This window comes from Periophthalmus magnuspinnatus, chromosome 14, assembly GCF_009829125.3.
Source record: "Periophthalmus magnuspinnatus isolate fPerMag1 chromosome 14, fPerMag1.2.pri, whole genome shotgun sequence".
Taxonomy (NCBI): Eukaryota; Metazoa; Chordata; class Actinopteri; order Gobiiformes; family Gobiidae; genus Periophthalmus; species Periophthalmus magnuspinnatus.
Window position 1 is genome coordinate 30,334,196 of NC_047139.1, and position 19,578 is coordinate 30,353,773.

At 39.0% G+C, this 19,578-nt stretch overlaps 1 protein-coding gene across 1 annotated transcript in view; it reads right to left on the reverse strand.

Annotated features, from left to right (window-relative positions):
• The window catches only part of LOC117381009 (protocadherin Fat 3), a 79,804-nt gene that overhangs the window by 41,079 nt on the left and 19,147 nt on the right, over positions 1 to 19,578 (reverse strand). Inside the window, 19 exon segments of the mRNA XM_055226402.1 lie at positions 666 to 819; positions 1,773 to 2,137; positions 3,701 to 4,231; positions 4,533 to 4,706; positions 5,598 to 5,948; positions 6,667 to 6,930; positions 7,057 to 7,171; positions 8,188 to 8,370; positions 8,468 to 8,638; positions 8,685 to 8,875; positions 9,277 to 9,491; positions 9,630 to 9,840; positions 10,635 to 10,910; positions 11,339 to 11,475; positions 13,071 to 13,142; positions 13,864 to 14,074; positions 16,197 to 16,511; positions 18,183 to 18,221; positions 18,223 to 18,245. Coding sequence (XP_055082377.1) covers positions 666 to 819; positions 1,773 to 2,137; positions 3,701 to 4,231; positions 4,533 to 4,706; positions 5,598 to 5,948; positions 6,667 to 6,930; positions 7,057 to 7,171; positions 8,188 to 8,370; positions 8,468 to 8,638; positions 8,685 to 8,875; positions 9,277 to 9,491; positions 9,630 to 9,840; positions 10,635 to 10,910; positions 11,339 to 11,475; positions 13,071 to 13,142; positions 13,864 to 14,074; positions 16,197 to 16,511; positions 18,183 to 18,221; positions 18,223 to 18,245 — 3,998 coding nt within the window.

Genomic DNA, 19,578 nt, shown 5'->3' on the forward strand with positions numbered 1-19,578 from the left:
ACAACATTTTGCATTTATATTGGTTAGCGACTAGCAGCTTGTGTAGTGACATGCCAATTTATGCCCAGTGAATGGTATCTAACTTGCACTATGTAACGCCCAAGGTCCTCCACCTGTTTGTCTACCTACAGATCTTATTGCTTTCCTTTGTGATGTCACCAGGTCAAGCTGCTGGTCACTTCTGTGGAGAGGAAACCCCACTCTCAGCACAAAAATATGTTTCAACAAATACAAACGCAATTGAATATATGTGAAAAATGTGTAATGCCATACTTTGGAAACTTCCGGGCAGAAGCAATAACATCTCCATGCAGTCAACATCTATGCAACCACCAGAAAAGTTGCATAGAGCATAGAGCAAAGAATTGCCATCCAAGCTGACAAGAATATGTTTGTAGTTTGTGCTGCTAATGCCATTTCCACACTGCTAAACCCCCTCAAGGAAAAAGTGAATTTCGTCAACTTGTCTGGCTGTGAATCTGCTATGATCAAAACACATGTTAACCTCAGGAGCATTAAAACTGTGAGCAGCAGTTATTACAGCGCACCATGTATTAAACGTAATGTTATGGGTCAATACACAGTTAACTCTATATCTGTACCAAAAAAGAAGAATATCCAGTGTTTTGACAGAAGTAAATTAGAGTGGGATCGGGTCTTCTCACCTGAGCCGTGTTCGTGAAGACTCCATCTGACACGGACACATTGAGCTGATAGGACAGTTTCATGCCTTGTCTCCTCTTGTTAGACAGAGTAAGCACTCCTGTATCTGGCTTCATCATAAAAGTCATGCGCTCATTTCCAGAGAGGATGCTGTACCTGCAGGCAATAAAAAGTTTTAGTTTAGTTTAGTTTCAGTGTTGTTTTATATTAAACAACAATTGGAAGTAGTGAGCCTCTGGAGGGATTTATCTGTGTGTTTGTCTCCAGTAGTTTAGACTACAATAACGGCCAGCTCACGGGCCTCCTGCCCAGAGTCAGGACTAAACATGGGGAATCAGTGTTTCAGTTTTATGCAGCTAACACCTGGAACAGTCTTCCTGAAGATGTGAGACAGTCCTCTACTTTGACAATGTTTAAATCCAGGCTCAAATGGTTCTGTTTATCCGTGCATATGACTGAGAGGTTTTCTTTTGCGCTATTCTCTTTTCATGTTAATTTTATGATGATAATTTATGTTTTTTTTGGAATTTTAATGTCTTTCTTTTTGTGTAAAGCACTTTAAATTACTTCGTATACAAACTGTTCTATATAAATAAACTTGCCTTGCCTAGATGGGAGCCGTACAACAACGGATTTCTCCAAGTATGAACTTTGAGTAATTATTATGAAACCTTATTCTATTATAACAGCACAAAAACATCGTTATATCTGATGCAAGCAGGTTGCTGAAAAAGTAAGCAATACCATTAGTATGCGCACCATTATAAAACTGTATGAAGCGGTTATAATTTATTGAAATGGAAAAAATAAAAAACTTTTTATGCACATAAATTTCTCAAACTTGTAAAACGGTGCATTCATTTCCCATTTCAAACTTAAAACTTTTGGTCTTTAATGTCTAATGTCCCACTGCAGACAATTCCCAAATACCAAAGCTTACTCAAAACACATTTGAAAACCAGTGCTAGTGACATTCAGTATGTTCAGTTTGTGTGCATAAAATATCCTTTCATGAGGTTTGAACATGATTGGATTCACATATTATTTTTTCCAGGAATTGAAGTTTCACTATACTTCTTTTTAAAATTGTACAATATTACCTTCCTTACCTGAGCTTATTTGCATCACAAATGTCTGCGTCTGAGGCCTGCACACAGGTCACAAAGTGTCCCCTGGGTGCCAGCTCACTCACAAAAGCATCGTACACAGTTTGGCTGAAGTTGGGAGGGTTGTCATTGGTGTCTGTTACAGTCACTGTGATGCTGACATCGCTGCTGAGGGGTGGGTCTCCACTATCTGTTGCCCGGATGATAAAGTTGTATCTCTGGATGAGTTCGTAGTCAAGAAGACGGGCGGTGTATACAATGCCACTGCTGCTGTCAATCTGGAAGTAGTCTGAACTATTGTAAATGTCTGATAGGATTTGGTATCTCACTAAGGCATTCTTCTCTGTGTCTTGATCTACTGCGAACACCTACAGAACAAGCACAATATGAAACTCTGAGAGAGAAAACAGCTCATACATTATTCAAAACCTGTTGATTTGTTTCTTTAGATGCAGTTTAAAGAAGTACAGCAACAGCAAGTGGAAAAGGTAAATTAAGTTTTGCATTGAGTATCTTGGCAAGAAAACGGCAGGTTTAATCTGCACCACTTCTGTTGAAAACTTCCACTATATGTTTTATCCATATAGAGTTAAGATGTTGTGAACTGAAATGGAAAAGAAAAACATATTTGGAAACTATAACAAATGCAGTGTTCTTCTTCACCAGAGCAAATCCCAGCAGCTTTTAAGAAATTTGTCGGTAACACTTGTTACTAATAATAACTATACTTGTAATAGCCTTAATAAAGCATGAACAAAGGCTTCATTCATGATGAACAGATAGTTTTTTAAGAGTGATTGACTTAAGTAACTGCTAAATTAATACCCTAACGCTTATCTCGCCATTAAGTAGTTACTAAGCCTGATGAATCATTCTTAATTCACAATTAACAAATAGTTTACTGAGTCTGTTCATGCTTTTAAGGCTAGTTAAGGTGTACTTATGATAGAGAGGCACTCTATTAGTTTTGTCACAGTTATGCACAACGCACTTTGTAGTGATTTGAACGTTTCGAATTTGAAATGTGTTTTGACCATGTGCAGTGTTATGTGTTTTACTTCCTGTTTTTAATCATCCGATTCCTAGCACCTGTGGTGGACTGTTGATTTTAGTCATTGAACTTACAGACTGGTGGCACAAGCCAAATGGCACCAAGCGCTTTATAGGCAGGTAAATTCAAAGGAGAACAGAGGGGCGACACGGTGGGGTCTGTGGCAGGCGTGTGCACAAGAGCAGCAACGATTATATCAGTATCTGCCACAGAGCCAAGGTGTTCACGTGAAGCCAGAGTACGATCCTGAATACAACAGGCAGGAAGTGTCTCTGCCCTGCCCTTAAATCCAATTATAAAGAACATTTGACTGCCCCTGCTTCTCTTGTTTTACAGAACAGACTGCATGCCCATTAGATTTTACCCCTGAAACCCTGACTGTATTTGATGGGACTTTTAGTGTTTTATTATTGGGCATAATATATATCCGCTTTTGTAATCAAATATTTTTTTCACGTATTCTCTTGGTTGTTTACACTGCTCACCCTGTTGTAGAAAACTTTTTCCATTTTGTATATTCATGATATTTTAACAGTTCCTAGTCTGTCTTTAACAAAGGTGCAGGTGCTCCTCATCTTGTATTCGTAACCCCACTCGGCCACAGTTTGACATACTTTTTCAGTAACCCTGATATTGATGTGAAATGGTACTTTTCATCATAAAAGCAATTTAAAGTTTAATGTACATTTTCCATACCAAATGCTAAACTTGTTATGTTGTGACATCTTGACCTCAAAGGCTTGGTGTGCAAAGTGTCTAAATAATCACTTGTATTAAAAATGTATAAACATACATTATTCATGCAATGCCTCAAGAGTGTCTCACAGATATTTACAGCATGTAGTCACTGTATGTAGAAAGCTTTTAGTTTAACACAAACCTGCAAAACTGTGGTCCCAATCATGACATTTTCCGACAGGACACCAGAGTAGGAATTATTCTGGAACAATGGCGGATTGTCGTTCACATCTAGCACCACTATGTCTACATCCACATCAGCCTTGGAACCAGTGAGTGTGTCTGTTGCCTTCACTGTCAGCCTGTAATACTGGGTGGTCTCATAGTCTAATGGGTAGATAACAGAGATTACTCCAGTATCGAACCCAATGTCAAACTGCAGTGAAGGGTCCCCATCGGTGATAGTGAAGATGACACTTTGGCCCTCAGGAGTGGTGGCATTGATGCGCAGGACAGAGGTGGAGATAGAAACATCTTCTCGAACAGTGACTCCATAAAAGGACTTGTCGAAAACTGGCATAGCTTTGTTCACTACATTCACAGGGACTTCAACCTCACTGGATAGAGATGGGAATCCTCTGTCAGTGGCCACAATGGTTAGTTTATGTGCTGCATTCGAGAGATCTGATTCAAAAGCCCGCTGTAGAGTCAGCTCGCCAGTAACTGGATTCACCTGTAGTAGACAACATAAAATAAACTGTTTTTGAAATACCTTTACCTAAAGACAGGTTACTGAACATAGGTATCATATCATGTTATTTGTTCCTTTTGTTGACTGTATACATCACTTTAATAAAATATTACTAAAATACCACCACTATGGAAAAGTGCAATAAAAACAGCTGTGACACTGTTTTATAGATTGACTTTCAACAGTGAAAGTGAAAACAAAATGTTATAATCTATGTGAACATGAACACATTTTAACAAGGTTATTGGTTATTGGGATATCCTTTTTGAGCATGATATTATACCTGGAAGTTTCTGTGTTGCTCCTTTAGGCTATAGATAATGTCTCCATTGACTCCACTGTCTAAATCTGAGGCAGACACAGTGAAGATGGCAGATCCGGGTTCAGCTTCCACTTGGACGGTAGCGTAGTATGGGAGGTTCATAAACACAGGGGCATTATCATTCATATCCTCCACCTGAAGAAAGTGGTATAAGGTTATTGAGGCATGGTTGGAGTAATAATTCACAGTATGACTTTTCCAAAGATGATTTAGTTCCACTTAAACTACAAAGCATACATTGTAGCAAACTAACTTTTTAGAAACAAACTGCACAAGTGCTCCCCCCACCCCCTGTGCAACAGAACAGTGTAATAAGGAAGCTACCACAAAAAAGTTGACCTGTGTGACCTAAAACTTCTAATTAGGTATTCTGAAGAGTGTACACTTTAAATTGTATAAGTTAAACATATTAAAACATCATAAAACTGCAATAAAGGTCTTGTATGAACAACATGAAAATCTCATAGCTGAGCTGTCTTAGGTTGTACAAACATGTATCTGGCCTATCCCAGTAGCTACTATGTGTTGGTTTTTTTATTTTTTATTTTGTAATAAAAAAATAAATAATGTAAATTATTATTTATGTAGTGTGCATGTATTTTGCAATTATATATTTTTGTAACTGCTCCTACACGTCGAGAGGAGCCAGCTCAGGTGGCGCGGGCATCTGCTCAGGATGCCTCCTGGACGCCTCCCTAGGGAGATGTTCCGGGCATGTCCCACCGGGAGGAGGCCCCGGGGAAGACCCAGGACACGTTGGAGGGACTATGTCTCTCGGCTAGCCTGGGAACGCCTTGGGGTCCCACCGGAGGAGCTGGAGGATGTGTCTGGGGTGAGGGAAGTCTGGGATTCCCAGCTTTGACTGCTGCCCCCGCGACCCGCCCCGGATAAGTGGAAGAAAATGGACGGATGGATATTTTTGTAACTGTTTTGCGCATTGATTGATTGGCGCATTGATTGTTATTAGTAACTGTTATCAAATTGTACAACCCTTCACATATGTATTTATTAAGTGCAAAAACTCACTTGTACTTGCACGTTGACTCTGGCTACTCTCAGTACCTCCTCCTCTCTTCGCACCTCCACCACCAGTGTGTATGTTGGAGTTTCCTCTCTGTCAAAAGGCTTCCCTGTGGTCAACAGAACTCCACAGGTGGGACGGATCTCAAATCGCCCACTGGGGTTCAGCAGCGAGTACCTCAGGGGCTCATTAAGACGATGGCCGACTGTATTTACCACAGTTAGCATACTAATGTTAGCCGAGTTCTCGCGAACTGAGGCGGAATAGACCGGGAAAGTAAAGAGAAGGCCACTGTCCAGAGCTTCACGAACCAGCACTGTCACCAACGCCATGCTGGAAAAACGTCCATCCCAAACCTTGAAAACAGAAGAGGTTACATCCATGATTCTCTCCTTATATTGGCTACTTATTTTACATAATTGTTTTTGTATACCCATAGTTTAGCACTGGTTTGGCACTAGTTATGACTGAAGTAGATCAATAAGATTGAGGTTTAGTTCTGAACTACTGTGAGTGATAGTATCTATGTACATATGGGGACAGGGGGAGAAATGGGAAACTTCATACTGAAATCTGGTTTGGGCACTGAACTTTGATAATCCTTACATTCCCAACCCTGTGTAAACATTTTCCGTTTCACTACTGTCTGCACTTTAAAATAAAATTATGTAGTGGTGTTAAAAAGTTTTAAAAGTGATGACTGGACTTCTTATTGAAAAGTCACATTTGCCCTTAATTCCTGGCTGGGTCATAATGTGCATTCATAATCACACCCCATACATCGGCCTCTTTGAGTTGTGTAAGAACAACAAGGGCAAAAGGATGACAGAAGAGCATTGAGCAACTTAACTCAGATATCCAGTCGACAAGGGGACGCATAAAGATACACAATTAATGTGTGTTCTACCTCTGGATCTGACCCGGTTCTCTGACCTTCCTAAGGAGTTTGTTATTATATAAGCTTTTGTAACCAATTGTCTTGTTTCTATTCAAGCTTTGACAAAAAAAGAAAAAAAACTAATTGAAATTCTGTCCGTGATGTGGAACTTTAAGCCTATAGGGCCAATAACTCACCTTTACATTGAAACGGTAGCGCTCTTTATTGAGGTTTGGATTTACGACAGTCACAATGCCAGTGTAGCGTTCAATGTAGAAATATTCGGCATCCACCAGAGAATAGATTAGTTGTGATGTCATGGAGCTATCAGGTTCAGAGGTCAAATCAGGGTCAAAAGCCTCAACCCGCAAAACGTCAACGCCCAAATAAGTCGGCAAAAGGAGGACAGCCTCATACGTGTCCTGAGTGAACTTTGGAGGTGAATCGTTGATGTTGATCACCTAAGACAGCAAATACACTGAGATTTAATAAGGGCAAAACAATGTAGCAGTATTGTCCATCTAAGAAATCAAAACAGGCAAGTGAAGATGTCTTTATGGCTTGAAAAAGATCACAGCTGAACTAACTTTTATAATCACTTCGGCTGGACTGTCAGCGCTTCGAGGAGGTTGGCCGCTGTCTCTGACGTGGACCCGAAACATAAAATCAGAGAAAGTCTCATAGTCCAAATTAGCAATTGTCCTGAAAAGTAATAAAGGTAAATCTATCAACTTGTACTGCACACATGTATTTAAAGATATATAAAAAGCACAGTTAAGGAAAAGATGCCGTCATGATTTTGAAAGTGAAATTAGATGGAATCATTATGTCTGTGTCTATAATTCTTACAATGTACCATCAGATTACCCTGCATAAAATCAATAAAATTATGTTTATATGTTCTTTTTATGATTATTTTTATACAAACCAGCAACTGGCTCTAAACACAACAGTAGCTGTCTAGCTCCAGTCAGAGCGACAGTTGGTGTAATGTAATGTCTATGAGGTTTTTGCCAAGTCGCTATAAAATCAATAAATCCTGACAGATTAGGCAGTGGACAGGGATCTGAGGGGGATGTCACTGACAGCATGTTAAACACTTTACTAATGCATAGAAAACTTCACTCGAGGACAATTCTGTGTTTAGAAAAGGTACGAGTTTGTGTGTCAATGCTAATGTTAACTTCTATTAAAATGTTAAATGTAACATAGCAACCAAATTCTATTTGATGTAAGGATTACCCATTTATGTTTAGGAGTAGATTATTTCATTAATTTGACTTATTTAAATATTTATTATGCTCCGAAATCAGCATTAGCATTAGCCCAGACACACAAACGCGTCCCTTTGTAAACACAGAAGTATCCTCCGGTGAAGTTTTCCCTGCCGCGTTTAACACATTGTTAGTGACATCCCCCTCAGATCCCTGTCCACTGCCTAATCTGTCGGGACTTCTTGATTTTAGCAACTTGGCAAAAACCTCATAGACATTACATTACACCAGAAATGGCCAAGATGACTGTCCCTCTGAACTATCCCGCTACTATTGTGCACAGAGCCAATTTTCAATGTTGAAGTATTGTGGATTGGTGATTATACCTAACTTTAAAAAATGTCCTGAATCTGACACTCCATAATTAATACCTTGGCTTATTTTCCCTGTGAAGCTGTACAAGTTAAGTCCATCAAATCTGCTGCCATACTGAAACTGGCTTACCGGATCGAGCCAGTCCCAGAGTCCACACTGAAAAACATGCGCGCGGTCTCATCTATAATCTGGAACACTAACAAGGCGTTGTGATTACGATCCTTGTCAATCGCCTGGATGACTAAAGGTGTACCATCCTCTCCCAGAACAACGCTGTTGACTGGCGCTGCTTCGCTGATTACACCAACATACCTGGAAACAAAGACCAAAATAATAATGTTGTGGGGCTTAAGGATAGAAAAGCACAAGGGCATATCAAAGCTTGGATAGCTTCATCATGGTTACATACCTGAGTTTTTGAAATACAGGGGGGCTGTCATTGACATCTCCAACCTGGACAAGGACTGAAGTGCTGGCTTCTACTCCAGACATACTCAAAGCATTCACCACCAGGACGTAAGAGGCTGTTTGCTGCCAAAAACAACAAAATTGCCATTAGTATAAAGTGGCTTTAGCACTCCTGTCTGAATATATTAAAATAACATCATTCACAGCATTGATGGCACAAGGTGAATAAAATCAAGTCCATTTTACGAACCTCAAAGTCAAGTAGTTTGCGAGTCATGATTACACCGGTGTGATGGTTGATGTCAAAGCAGTTATCTTCATTGCCTCGGCCAAGGTCATAAATAAGAGAAGAGCGGCTTATAGCACTCACGGTGGTCACATGAGTTCCAGTGGTGCTGTTCTCCATGATCTACAAGTATCAACATGTGCTCAGTATAACATTATTGTACATTAGATATATACACTGATCGAGGATAGTATCAGGTCAACCAAAGTAATACTAGTGTTTGTAATGTGTTACAATGTGATATACTTATATATACTAGGAATATTAATCTATATATTGCCTTGCTTTACATCGCAATATTCATTCCACACTCATTGGCGCTAAGCCACTGCTGAAGCCACAACTGCCCTGAGGTAGACTAATGGAACCAAGGCTGCTGTTTGTCTTATAGGGGAAGGGTGACGTGCCTTGCCCAAGGATACAACAGAATGCAGGCTAGTAAATCAAGTTTAGTTCACATAGATATCACATCAGTTTACTTCACCATTGAGTGGTAATAATAAACCACTTTATAGTAACTTTACCTCAGCTTGGTACTCCCTCTGTGTGAACTTGGGTGTGGAGAATTCAGAGAGGGACAGAGCGATGCGGACTGTGGCTGTTGCCATTAGGGGAGGAAATCCACTGTCAGTGACCCGCACAGTGAGGGTGTAGAAGCCAACGCAGGAGAGGTCCAACTGCCGGGCAGTGAATATTACACCTGTGCTATTATCTATGCTGAACACACCACCTGTGTTACCTGAGAGGAATAGCAACACCATTATTTACTGACAAATCCAAAAAGCTGATTAGCAAACATAAATCTAGTCTCTTTTGGTTAAATATGATAATGACAGGTGGCAAATGTGAATAATAAAGAATTATTTTTCTTTTGTACCTGCTTCTATGCTGTATGTAAGTTGCCCATTAATCCCATTGTCTTTGTCTAAAGCTGTGACTTGCAGGACAGAGGTGCCTATAGAGAAAGACTCGTAGGCAGTGGCGTCATACACAGTGCTGGTAAAGTATGGGATATTATCATTGGAGTCCTCCACAGCAACCAGGATCCGCGCCAGGTCACGGTTAAATGGAAACTCCTGATCCTTGACCTGGAGTAACATCAGGGAAAATGAGAGATGAATATAGAACGAGCTGTAGGAGGCAATAAATGAAATCAGCTAAAATTAGCACAGCAGACAGAGGTGCCAAAGGGCGCATGGTTTGGAAGAGTGCACAAGGACACACACATACAGTACAGCACACACGAAGGCTCACAGTAAAGCAGAGGAGAAGAGGCTGATTAAACACAACATAGAGTAGACAGTTACGAGAGCAATAATATAGCAGTAAAAGCTGCTGTGGTACAGTAGCTAAAGATTAGAGCTGCAGTCCTTTAGTAGTTTAGTCAATAAATCAGTTGATGGTGTCCGGCTCCACCAGGCCAAATTGCAGGTCAGATCTGAGCAGAGGCGACTCCAGTCACACTAAGAATGCATGATTATTCAAGGTAAAGCAACAATACACTTATATAATAATAATAATAATAATAATAATAATAATAATAATAATAATAATAATAATAATAATAATAATAATAATAATAATAATAATAATAATAATAATAATAATAATAATAATAATAGATATGTTTAAGTTGATAGTGTGAAACGTTCCAGACATTTCTATGGAGAAGTAAGCGGTGAACCTCCTACCAGAAAAGTTGCATAGTACATCTTTAAACCTTTAAATTTTGCTAATTGTTAATATGTTCTTAGAGTACCCCAATTTAAAGCGTGGACAATAATGATGATAATAATGAAAGTCACAATATATCATGTGTATATACTGTGGTATATTTTAGGGGATTAAGTTCGCAATGTCTTCAGAGACACACATATCTTACCATAACAGTGAGAATGTGCTGTGTCCGTGCCTCATAGTCCAGCCTGTCTGCAGTGTAGACCACCCCTGTCCCGGGGTTGACTCTGAACAGCCTCATACTGGCTGGATCCACTGAGCCGTAGATGGAGAAGCTTAAACGTGCACGCTCGTCCACGTCTGTCGCCCGCACACGCAGAAGCTCTGTGTCCACCGGAACATCCTCAGACACACTCACATCATACGCAGACTGAGAAAATACTGGAGAGTTGTCGTTGCTGTCCAAAATCCGGATGAAAACCTAAATCAACAAGAAATATGAGTCTGTTTTATGTTGTTATAGCAAAAAGGTGAAACAACCAGACTCTTGGAAATTATTTATGGTCATAGTATTACACTGTAAAATAATGTTGTGGGCAAGCTTTGTTACACTTGACCTTTCTATGTGCAGACTAATCCCATTAATCCACTGTTATCGGGGATTTCCTTTCAAGTCAGTCGTAGTGGGCCAGCTAAGGCTTCATAAGCAGAACGAGCAGGGATTGACAAAAGCACATTTCATAGTCAGCAAGGGATCGTTTCAGAAAAAAAGAAAATGCAAGCACAGGAAGGATGAGCGATGAGAGTAAACAACTCTCTCTGGGAAGGACTAACAATAATTTAATTTGACGTGGGTCATGAGCGTATAAGAAGTGGGGCTAGTACATAACAAATCACAAGAGTGCATACCTGTGCTGTGGCGAGGCTGCTACCATCTGTCACCTGGATCGTCATGTTGTACACCGATTGCATCTCAGCATCCAGGGGCCTGGCCACCACCAGAGTGCCCACCCCCACTTGGAGGTCAAACTGCATGTCAAAGCTCCCTGCGAGCAAGACCCACAAAGGCACGTATGCGTTTTGGTCATTAAGTATTCAGTCTGCGTGCGAAACTCAGGTGCTCTAAGTTATTACTGTGTAATTGTTTTGGCTAGGTGCCTATGTCTCAGACTGGGGGCTCTGTGAAATAAAATGAACTGCACTGCTATGTAATGTTGCACTCACTGGCCTTAGAGCCACTAACAGCCACAGAAACATCTGTCTTATCACTTCCAAACACAACCATCTCTGAGATCAAAAACCCACAGCCGGGTCGTTTCCACGGGCGACCAGTGTACAGTTTAGAAGCGCAATGTTAGATTAGAGCCAGGAAGACGATTGATACGTGTTACGTATTCAGTACCATCCTTCGTCTCATTCCCGCTCCTCTCTGGAGATATCTGGGAGCTTGGGCGCTTCTCGGCATATGAATACTGATTGGGCATTTTTCACAGAGTCACTGATGCGTGTTGAGTTGGAGCACACCACTGGGATTCACTTTTACATTTTACTAAAGAAAGGTAGTAGATATTACACTAGGAGTGAACAATAATACAGTTTTCAAAGAGACAAAAATCAAGAGTGTGTGGTATTCAACAAAACAGCAGAAATATCCAGTTTAGTCCTTGGCACAAACAAGGCTCTAGGGGCAGGACTGTGTCTAATAGTTACTTTGAGACTTGTCCGACTTGTTTTTAGCTACAGACACAGCCTCTAAAACTGTACAAATTAGCTAGTAGAGTATATGCAGGAAATTCTCTGGATGGTAAGCAGGGCACATTAGCCTGATGGTGCGTTCCAGGAAAGCATAAACAAGGATGTCAGTATATTGTCACAGCAATTTCATATTAGCATCTCCCAAACAAATCAGCGTAGAATCCCACACAACAGGATATAATGAAGGTGTATGAATTAACACAGCATATGCAGGTGGTGCTGGTTGCTTATGATCTGTCACAAATAATAAGTTGCATGCCTCCCTAAGCATGGCCAAGAAGAGGGAGCCAAGCTGAGTATATCCAGATGTAATAAAGTAGGTCCTCAAGGGATTGAGAAATACTTCAAAACTTGTTCAGAAGGGGAGTTCAGGGTGAAAGCTACAGTTTGCCCAGTATATTGAGAAAATGGTCTAGAAATCTATCATGATTGTTTTTATGGTCAGGTAGAATGACAAAACCCGAACAGAATACTAACAAAGAAAGAAGGATTATGGCATGGCATACAAAATATATCAGCGCTGTCCGTGGTGCTGAACAGTCCAATCAAATAGGATTTTTCATACAGTTGAGGTGGCAAAAATATACTGAAAAGTAAAAGTTTGCCGGCAAAAGTTTCGTGACCTGCTCGCCTTGTGACAGCCTTAGGTATGAGCCACTATGGAGAATACATTTTGCAAAGACGTGGTGCCTGAAGATTTTTATTTTCTCATATGTTTCTCCTTTCAAGCGAGCGGCATAACATATTAAATTATATACAGAAGAAGAAACTCAAAATCAATAAACTCTGCTTGGGGGCATACAAGTTTTTGGTTCCCAATTTCCTCAACTTGTCCAAATCTAGAGCATGCAAGTCAAAATTGTGTGAAAACTGGCCTTGACCAGACCTGTATCGAGTGAGCAGTTCCTTCCACATGCATTTTGTGGGATGTAAAACATTTCTCTGGCAAGGCGTCCTCCTTGACACAGACAAGGCAGCAGAGAGAGAGGAAAACAACATTAATATTCAAATACTGAGCGATAACTATGTGATCAAAGGTCCAGGCCATTTGTTAAAAAGCACTCTAAAAAGACCACCTCTTGACACTTTTCACATTTCACTCAGCTATTAGGTAATAGAAGTTGGCTTTTTCCCCAGAATACACCAGCCTAGCATAGAAGATGTGATTAATTTATTATTGGAGCTCATAGTGGAGATTTAAGAGGAGAAATCGTCACCCCTTCCTGTACTAGTAGTAACATGATGTATGGAATACTAAACAGCTGAAACTAAACATCTTTTAATAAAGCCTTCAGCGTGATTATGTTTAAGCCCTAACGAACAAATGACTATAATATCTGAGCAATAAAACATGGTTCAGTGGTTTGGCTGTGTTAATTGCAGTAACAATTTCTGCATGCATTGGAGACAGATATTTAAAATGGGAACAAAGTCGCAATGTAATATCTTGGCAATATCTAGGCAGTTGTTACAGTTTGTCCATTATAAGAAAATACAGAGAAGAAACAAAAAAATAAATAGGATGCATTTTCCCCTAATGCTATTTATTGTAAGCTACTCTGTTCAGAATCCAAGTTTTATTAAATTTCAACTGTGCCAAATCCAAAAAGACATTTATATTGTCCAGTTTTGTACCCAGACCAATCTCCCCAAATCTGGAATAATGTATAATTTCTTACCAACAATGTTGAACCAGACTGGCGTGTTTGATTGACTCACGGCGACCACACCCACTGGTTGAGCGACGCCTGCTGTCTCCAAAACAGAGAAGTTGTAGTACCTTTGAGTGAACAGCAGGGGCATAGTGGAGGGAGCTGGTTTAGAAATCCATTCAACATAAAGTTTGACCGTGGACCAAAGAGCAGGATCACCACTATCTTCAGCTTTGATCTATGGAAAATACAAATATTAATTCAAACAAAAATGTTTCTTTTTTTCCCATCTGGAGTTACTAACCACATCTTGGTAACTTGCATGTTGATTTGGCAGAATTATATATATTTTATGTCACAGGGCTACAAGCCATATCACTATCAAATGAAAAATGCTGTTTGTGTGTTGTGCTGTGTGTTGTTTACTTTGCAAACAACAAAATACAAAATTGTATTCTTAATATAAAAGCTGGTAGACCTGTATTTTAGACCTCTACAAACATATTCTGAAATGCATGAGATTCTTGTATTTTTAAGTTTAACAGTTCATATTTCAGTCTTCTCTCAAATGTCAATGCTCTATGCCCTTTTTGTATCCAAATATTTAAAAAATCGAATCATAATTACATAGTTTGTCAGAAAAATCACTGTTATATATATTTTTCCCAAATAGTTCAGCCCTGTTAGCACTCTTCGGTTGTATCCTGTGACCACTACAATAACTCCAATAACATGCGACCCTTTCTGGTTTTGTTAAATCAACCACAATAAGAAACGCTGAAAGGGGAATACTGCTAACATCCATTCTCCAAAAGTTATTAATGAAATGTTTGTGTGTTTGACAATGCAGAAACAATCACTTATGTTCTACATAGCCCTAAGTCATAACTCGTGACAATTAATAATATTTTTTCCCAACCTCCAAATTGATCTGAACACTCACAGCATAATGGGATAGCTGTCCCCGGCAGCTCTCTATTTCATATAACAAATAGAAACATCATTAAGCAAAACAAAAGGAATGTGTTGGGGGAGGCCCTTACATAAGTGATAACAAATAGCTGCAGTCAGGGCCCAGGATGAACCCAGCTGAACAAGATTACACTGATTTTTCTTACTCACCAAGATATGAGGAAACCTTTATGTGTCCTAGATGTTTTCATTTAGGCATCCACATTATTTGTACTAAAGAGGTTGTCCAAGATGTCATTGTATAAAATGTATTTCTCTATTTTGTGCTTGTCCCTTTAGGGGACACAGGAGTAAATCTATCACCTAGACTTTAGTGCAGGTTTATTCAGCATAGTTTTACACAATATGCAGCCACCCCCATTTGCCTACGTCAGGGATACAAACAGGGACACTATCATTTGAGATTATAAAAACTGATAGATTTGCATATACATTTTGTATATGTTTTACCTATAAGTTTTGGGACACTCTGCGCTGACAAAGGCCATGTTGGCCAAAATTCATTGGTGCATGTTTTACAATGTAGCCCCAAAACAATAAAATTAAATAAAAATTCTCCAAATTCTTTTTTTCTGGTCTTTTATTTTTATTTTTTTACATTTAAAAATGTTATTAAATAAAAATAAAAAAATACCCAATAGACAACCATCAGTATTTTCACATTAAACCCAAAAGGAATTGTCTAAGTGAGAGGAAGTAATTGAGTTTTGTTTGCTTGAGGGTTCACTTATAATTCTCTTTGGATTAGGGGTCCTGAGGTTTAATATGAGCTACCCACACAGCTGCCCGTATACTGTTCAGGTCCTGGCCTTTCTGTCAGCCACGTAGTTCTCATTTTAGAGGGTGTTTCTCATACACAGGTGACCTTCTGCCCTGGATCGCATTAAGCTGATTGGATTCTGTGTAAGAGATATGGTTTAGGTATACAGTGTTAGAGCAGGATGTACATAGATCAAGCATACCATTATGACCACACTACACTGTTATTTTACTATGCTTTACGGTTATTATTCATTGTGTTTTGTTGCACCATATCACCAAAGTAAATGAGCAAATTATTACTAGTTTATTAATTTTGTTTAGTGACAATGGCAATAAAACTTTATTGACTCTGAAGAGAATAATACAGTTACTTAATAGTAATTTGTAACTATTGACAAGGACAGTTTGTTACTTGACAAGGACAATATTGCCTGTATAACTTAAAAATGTGCACAGACAGAACTGTAATAAACTGGTCACAAGTCAAAGTCAACAGGTTCTGAATAAAGCTCAGTTGATCCTTGATGCTGGTTCACCACCAAAAACAATGACCACAAATGACCACTAATTAAGGCAAGGTGCTTCTAATAGTAACAGCATCACTGCACTGTGTTCAGAAGTCTCACCGTGAGGACGTCAAAGCTGCCTGCTACCATCATCTTCTTGGATGACACCATGGCAGTGCGGGGGTCTATGGTGAACTTGTCGTCCTCATTTCCAGCAACTATACTGTAGGTGATGTTGCCGTTGGCTCCCAGATCTCGGTCATAAGCAAAGACGCGGTAGACTGGTTCTCCACGTTTGTTTCTATCGCGCTCAGGCAGCCGGATACGGTACACGAGCTCTGGGAAGGTGGGCGGGTTGTCATTCTCATCTTCAATGTGGACTATGACCCAGACCGTGGACTGTCGAGTCGTCACAGGTCCATCTATGATTGTAACCTGCAAGAAAAAATACAATGCAAATTATGGACAAGAAAATCAATATTCAACGTTCAGTTTTAAATGTATTTATTAATTTAGGTCATATTGCTATAAATACACAGTGCAGATAAAACATTCTGCTTTACAGTAGACCTCAGTGCAGTTAACATAAAATGGGACTACATTCATTTATCATGGCAGATTCATTGCCATTTAGTTTAACGTCAGTCATATAATTCATATCATATCTGGTCTCACTTCTTGTGTTAGACCATGTACTGTAAGTGTTTATTACTTTATTAAAATGTTTCATCATTATTTTAATACCATTCTTTTTAGACTTACCTCACTTTTCTTTTTTACATAATTACAGTGTTAAATACTAATTAAATAAATAGTAATAATAATAATAAAAAAGAAACCTGTATATTTTTAAAGTAACATAATAACACTATAATAGATCTGTGTGCTATACTGTCTAAGTGATGCTTTTCTCTTGACATACCACTTCATGTACAACTACAACTAAATCTTTCAGCTATCGATCAGCACAACTCAAATGGAGAGTGAAAAAAATACAATAACAGTTTTACACTCACTAACCTATATATTTTTCTGTCCTCTTCTAAGCTTTCTATACAGGCCTTGTTCTGATTTTTCTGTCAAAACTAAAATCATATTAAACGCACATATTGATAGTATGTCAATTCTTTCCATTATCATAATCTAATATCTCTGCTTGGACTGTGGTCGCAGAGTTTAGTGCCACGTGGAGCAGCGCTCACGAGAAATCTGTGTATTATTGATCCCCTGGAGGCAGCGGCAGAGGTCTGATCACTGATCAATTGGATCAGATAAGGGCGAATGCCGCTGCCAGCCGGCCTGCTCACTAGACTGTTAATTACTGCACAGGCTGGCAGTCTGAGTGGCGTGTGGCAAGCTTTGGCTGGTATATCTGCTCAAGTGAGACAGAGTGAGACTGTAGCAACAAAAGACTTTTGACCTTCTTAAATATGTGAAGTACATCATTTTGTCATTTTAAATACGTATCCTTACAATAGACTGGATTTCCTTCTACTGCAGTCTTATTGTTGTTCAAAGATTTCATTTTGTTGCTATGCTTTTATATGTACTCAAGACAAGCAAATGTGAACAAAGGTTATTAAGTCCAAACAAAAGCCACTTGTAGTAGAAAAACTACAGAGAGGGTAAGCAATAGCTTGGGTCAACTTTGGGTTATTTCTTCCCATTTTGTTGAAGGGCATAGAGCTCAACATTTATTAAGTCGTACGAAGAGACAAGGGAGGTAAAAAAGTTTGCCTCTGAAGTGTTGAATGTGTGATTATCTAGTTAATCTGCATTCAGAGCGGAGAGAGCAAGCGAAAATGGTAATCACCCGGCTATCTGTATGCCCAGTGTCTGCGCTTATCAAACGCCTGGGCAAGAGCGACTCCTTTCCTCCCCTGTTCCCCATCCTGAGCGGCGCAGATAACCAAATGATGAATGATTACATTTAGAAAATCCTAAACCAGGGGGCTCCAAACTACAGCTATTCATCACAGTTTATGGAGCCTTCAGGGTATGCCACGGATGTCCTCCACCCTGTCTCTGTTAATAGTAGGCTGTGGCAGGTGTCAGAGCAGCATAAATAATAACACCATATACAGTTTTTTTTTTTTTTTACTGTACCTCTAAAAAGTGCTCTGCTTGTTGTTCCCGATCCAGTTTTTCTCGCCGTGGTGGTAATCAGACCTAGAAATACAAACGTTTAGATTAAACGAGATTAGGAATAATAGCGACAGTGGGCTTGTCTTGTCGGTTGTGCGCATGTTCTAGATCTAATCCAAATGTATGATCCACAAATGTTGAACCTTATCATCATTTCTTAGAGATTGGCTTCACAAATTTAGCATATTAATCATCTTATGGTTTAAAGTTCTTTCAACTGACAACAATCACATCTTTAGGGTTGAATAATAGAACCCCCTTTTGAAGCGATTGTGAAAACAATGTTTATTTATGCTGACAGAGAAGACATTGTACTCTGGTCCAGTTTTTGTTTCATGTGGGGTAGCTCTAGTAATTGCAGAGATATCATAAGCCAGGTCAAAATATCTGCAATATATATATATATTATATATAATATATATATATATATATTATATATTATATATATATATATATATATATATATATATATATAGTAATACAATATACTGTATAACTTGTGAAAACCAAGTATTTATGATATTTTAGAGGATCACTTCACATTGCTCTGAAAATCTCAGCCCGTGGCAATAGTAGAGGCAGTGACATTTGGCACTTGTGTGCGTGGGACATTGGTGGTCACTGGGGTCACTGGGGACAGAAGGACAGAGAGGGACAATATTGATGATGTTTTGACAGAACTAGATTATTCAGATGGAGTGATGACATGAAAATACATTAGCCCATTTTAAATCAATGTCAAATAAATGTTGGCTGTACTTTGGATGATTAACAATGTCAGTATTTGTATTTTCCAGTTGCTTGTAATTAATAATTAGTTAGTGTATAGTGCAGCATTTTTGGTAACTGTAACGGTAACTGTATTTTTATGATGAATCCTATTTTTGCTGAGCAAAAGTGATAGAAACTTCAGCAGCACTCACATCTTAAGTAAAGCCAAAATGCTAAGCTAATTGCTTTTTCCTGTCTCTTTGGACACCTAATTTTTTTTTAACTGTTATCAAAAGTTGTCTTGATTGTCTCTTTGAAAATGTAGAAAATGTACAGATAATGTCTAGATAATCTGCAGCTTTACCAATAAATAAAAACACACATCTGATCACTATCTAATTTATGCATAAGCTTGTGCATAATTCATATGGAGTCTCACCTTAATAAACTCATAAAACCACACAATATAAATCTTTTATATGGCTAATTTTACTACTAATCATCAATAAACATATCCATCAAAACGTAACTCCAGTTCATGTCGTATAATATTGAACATGGATTTAGAGATCACACAAAAGACACTCCCTACATCTTTACATAAAACGTGAAATCTTTATGGAGTGCTGGTGATGAGATTATTTTT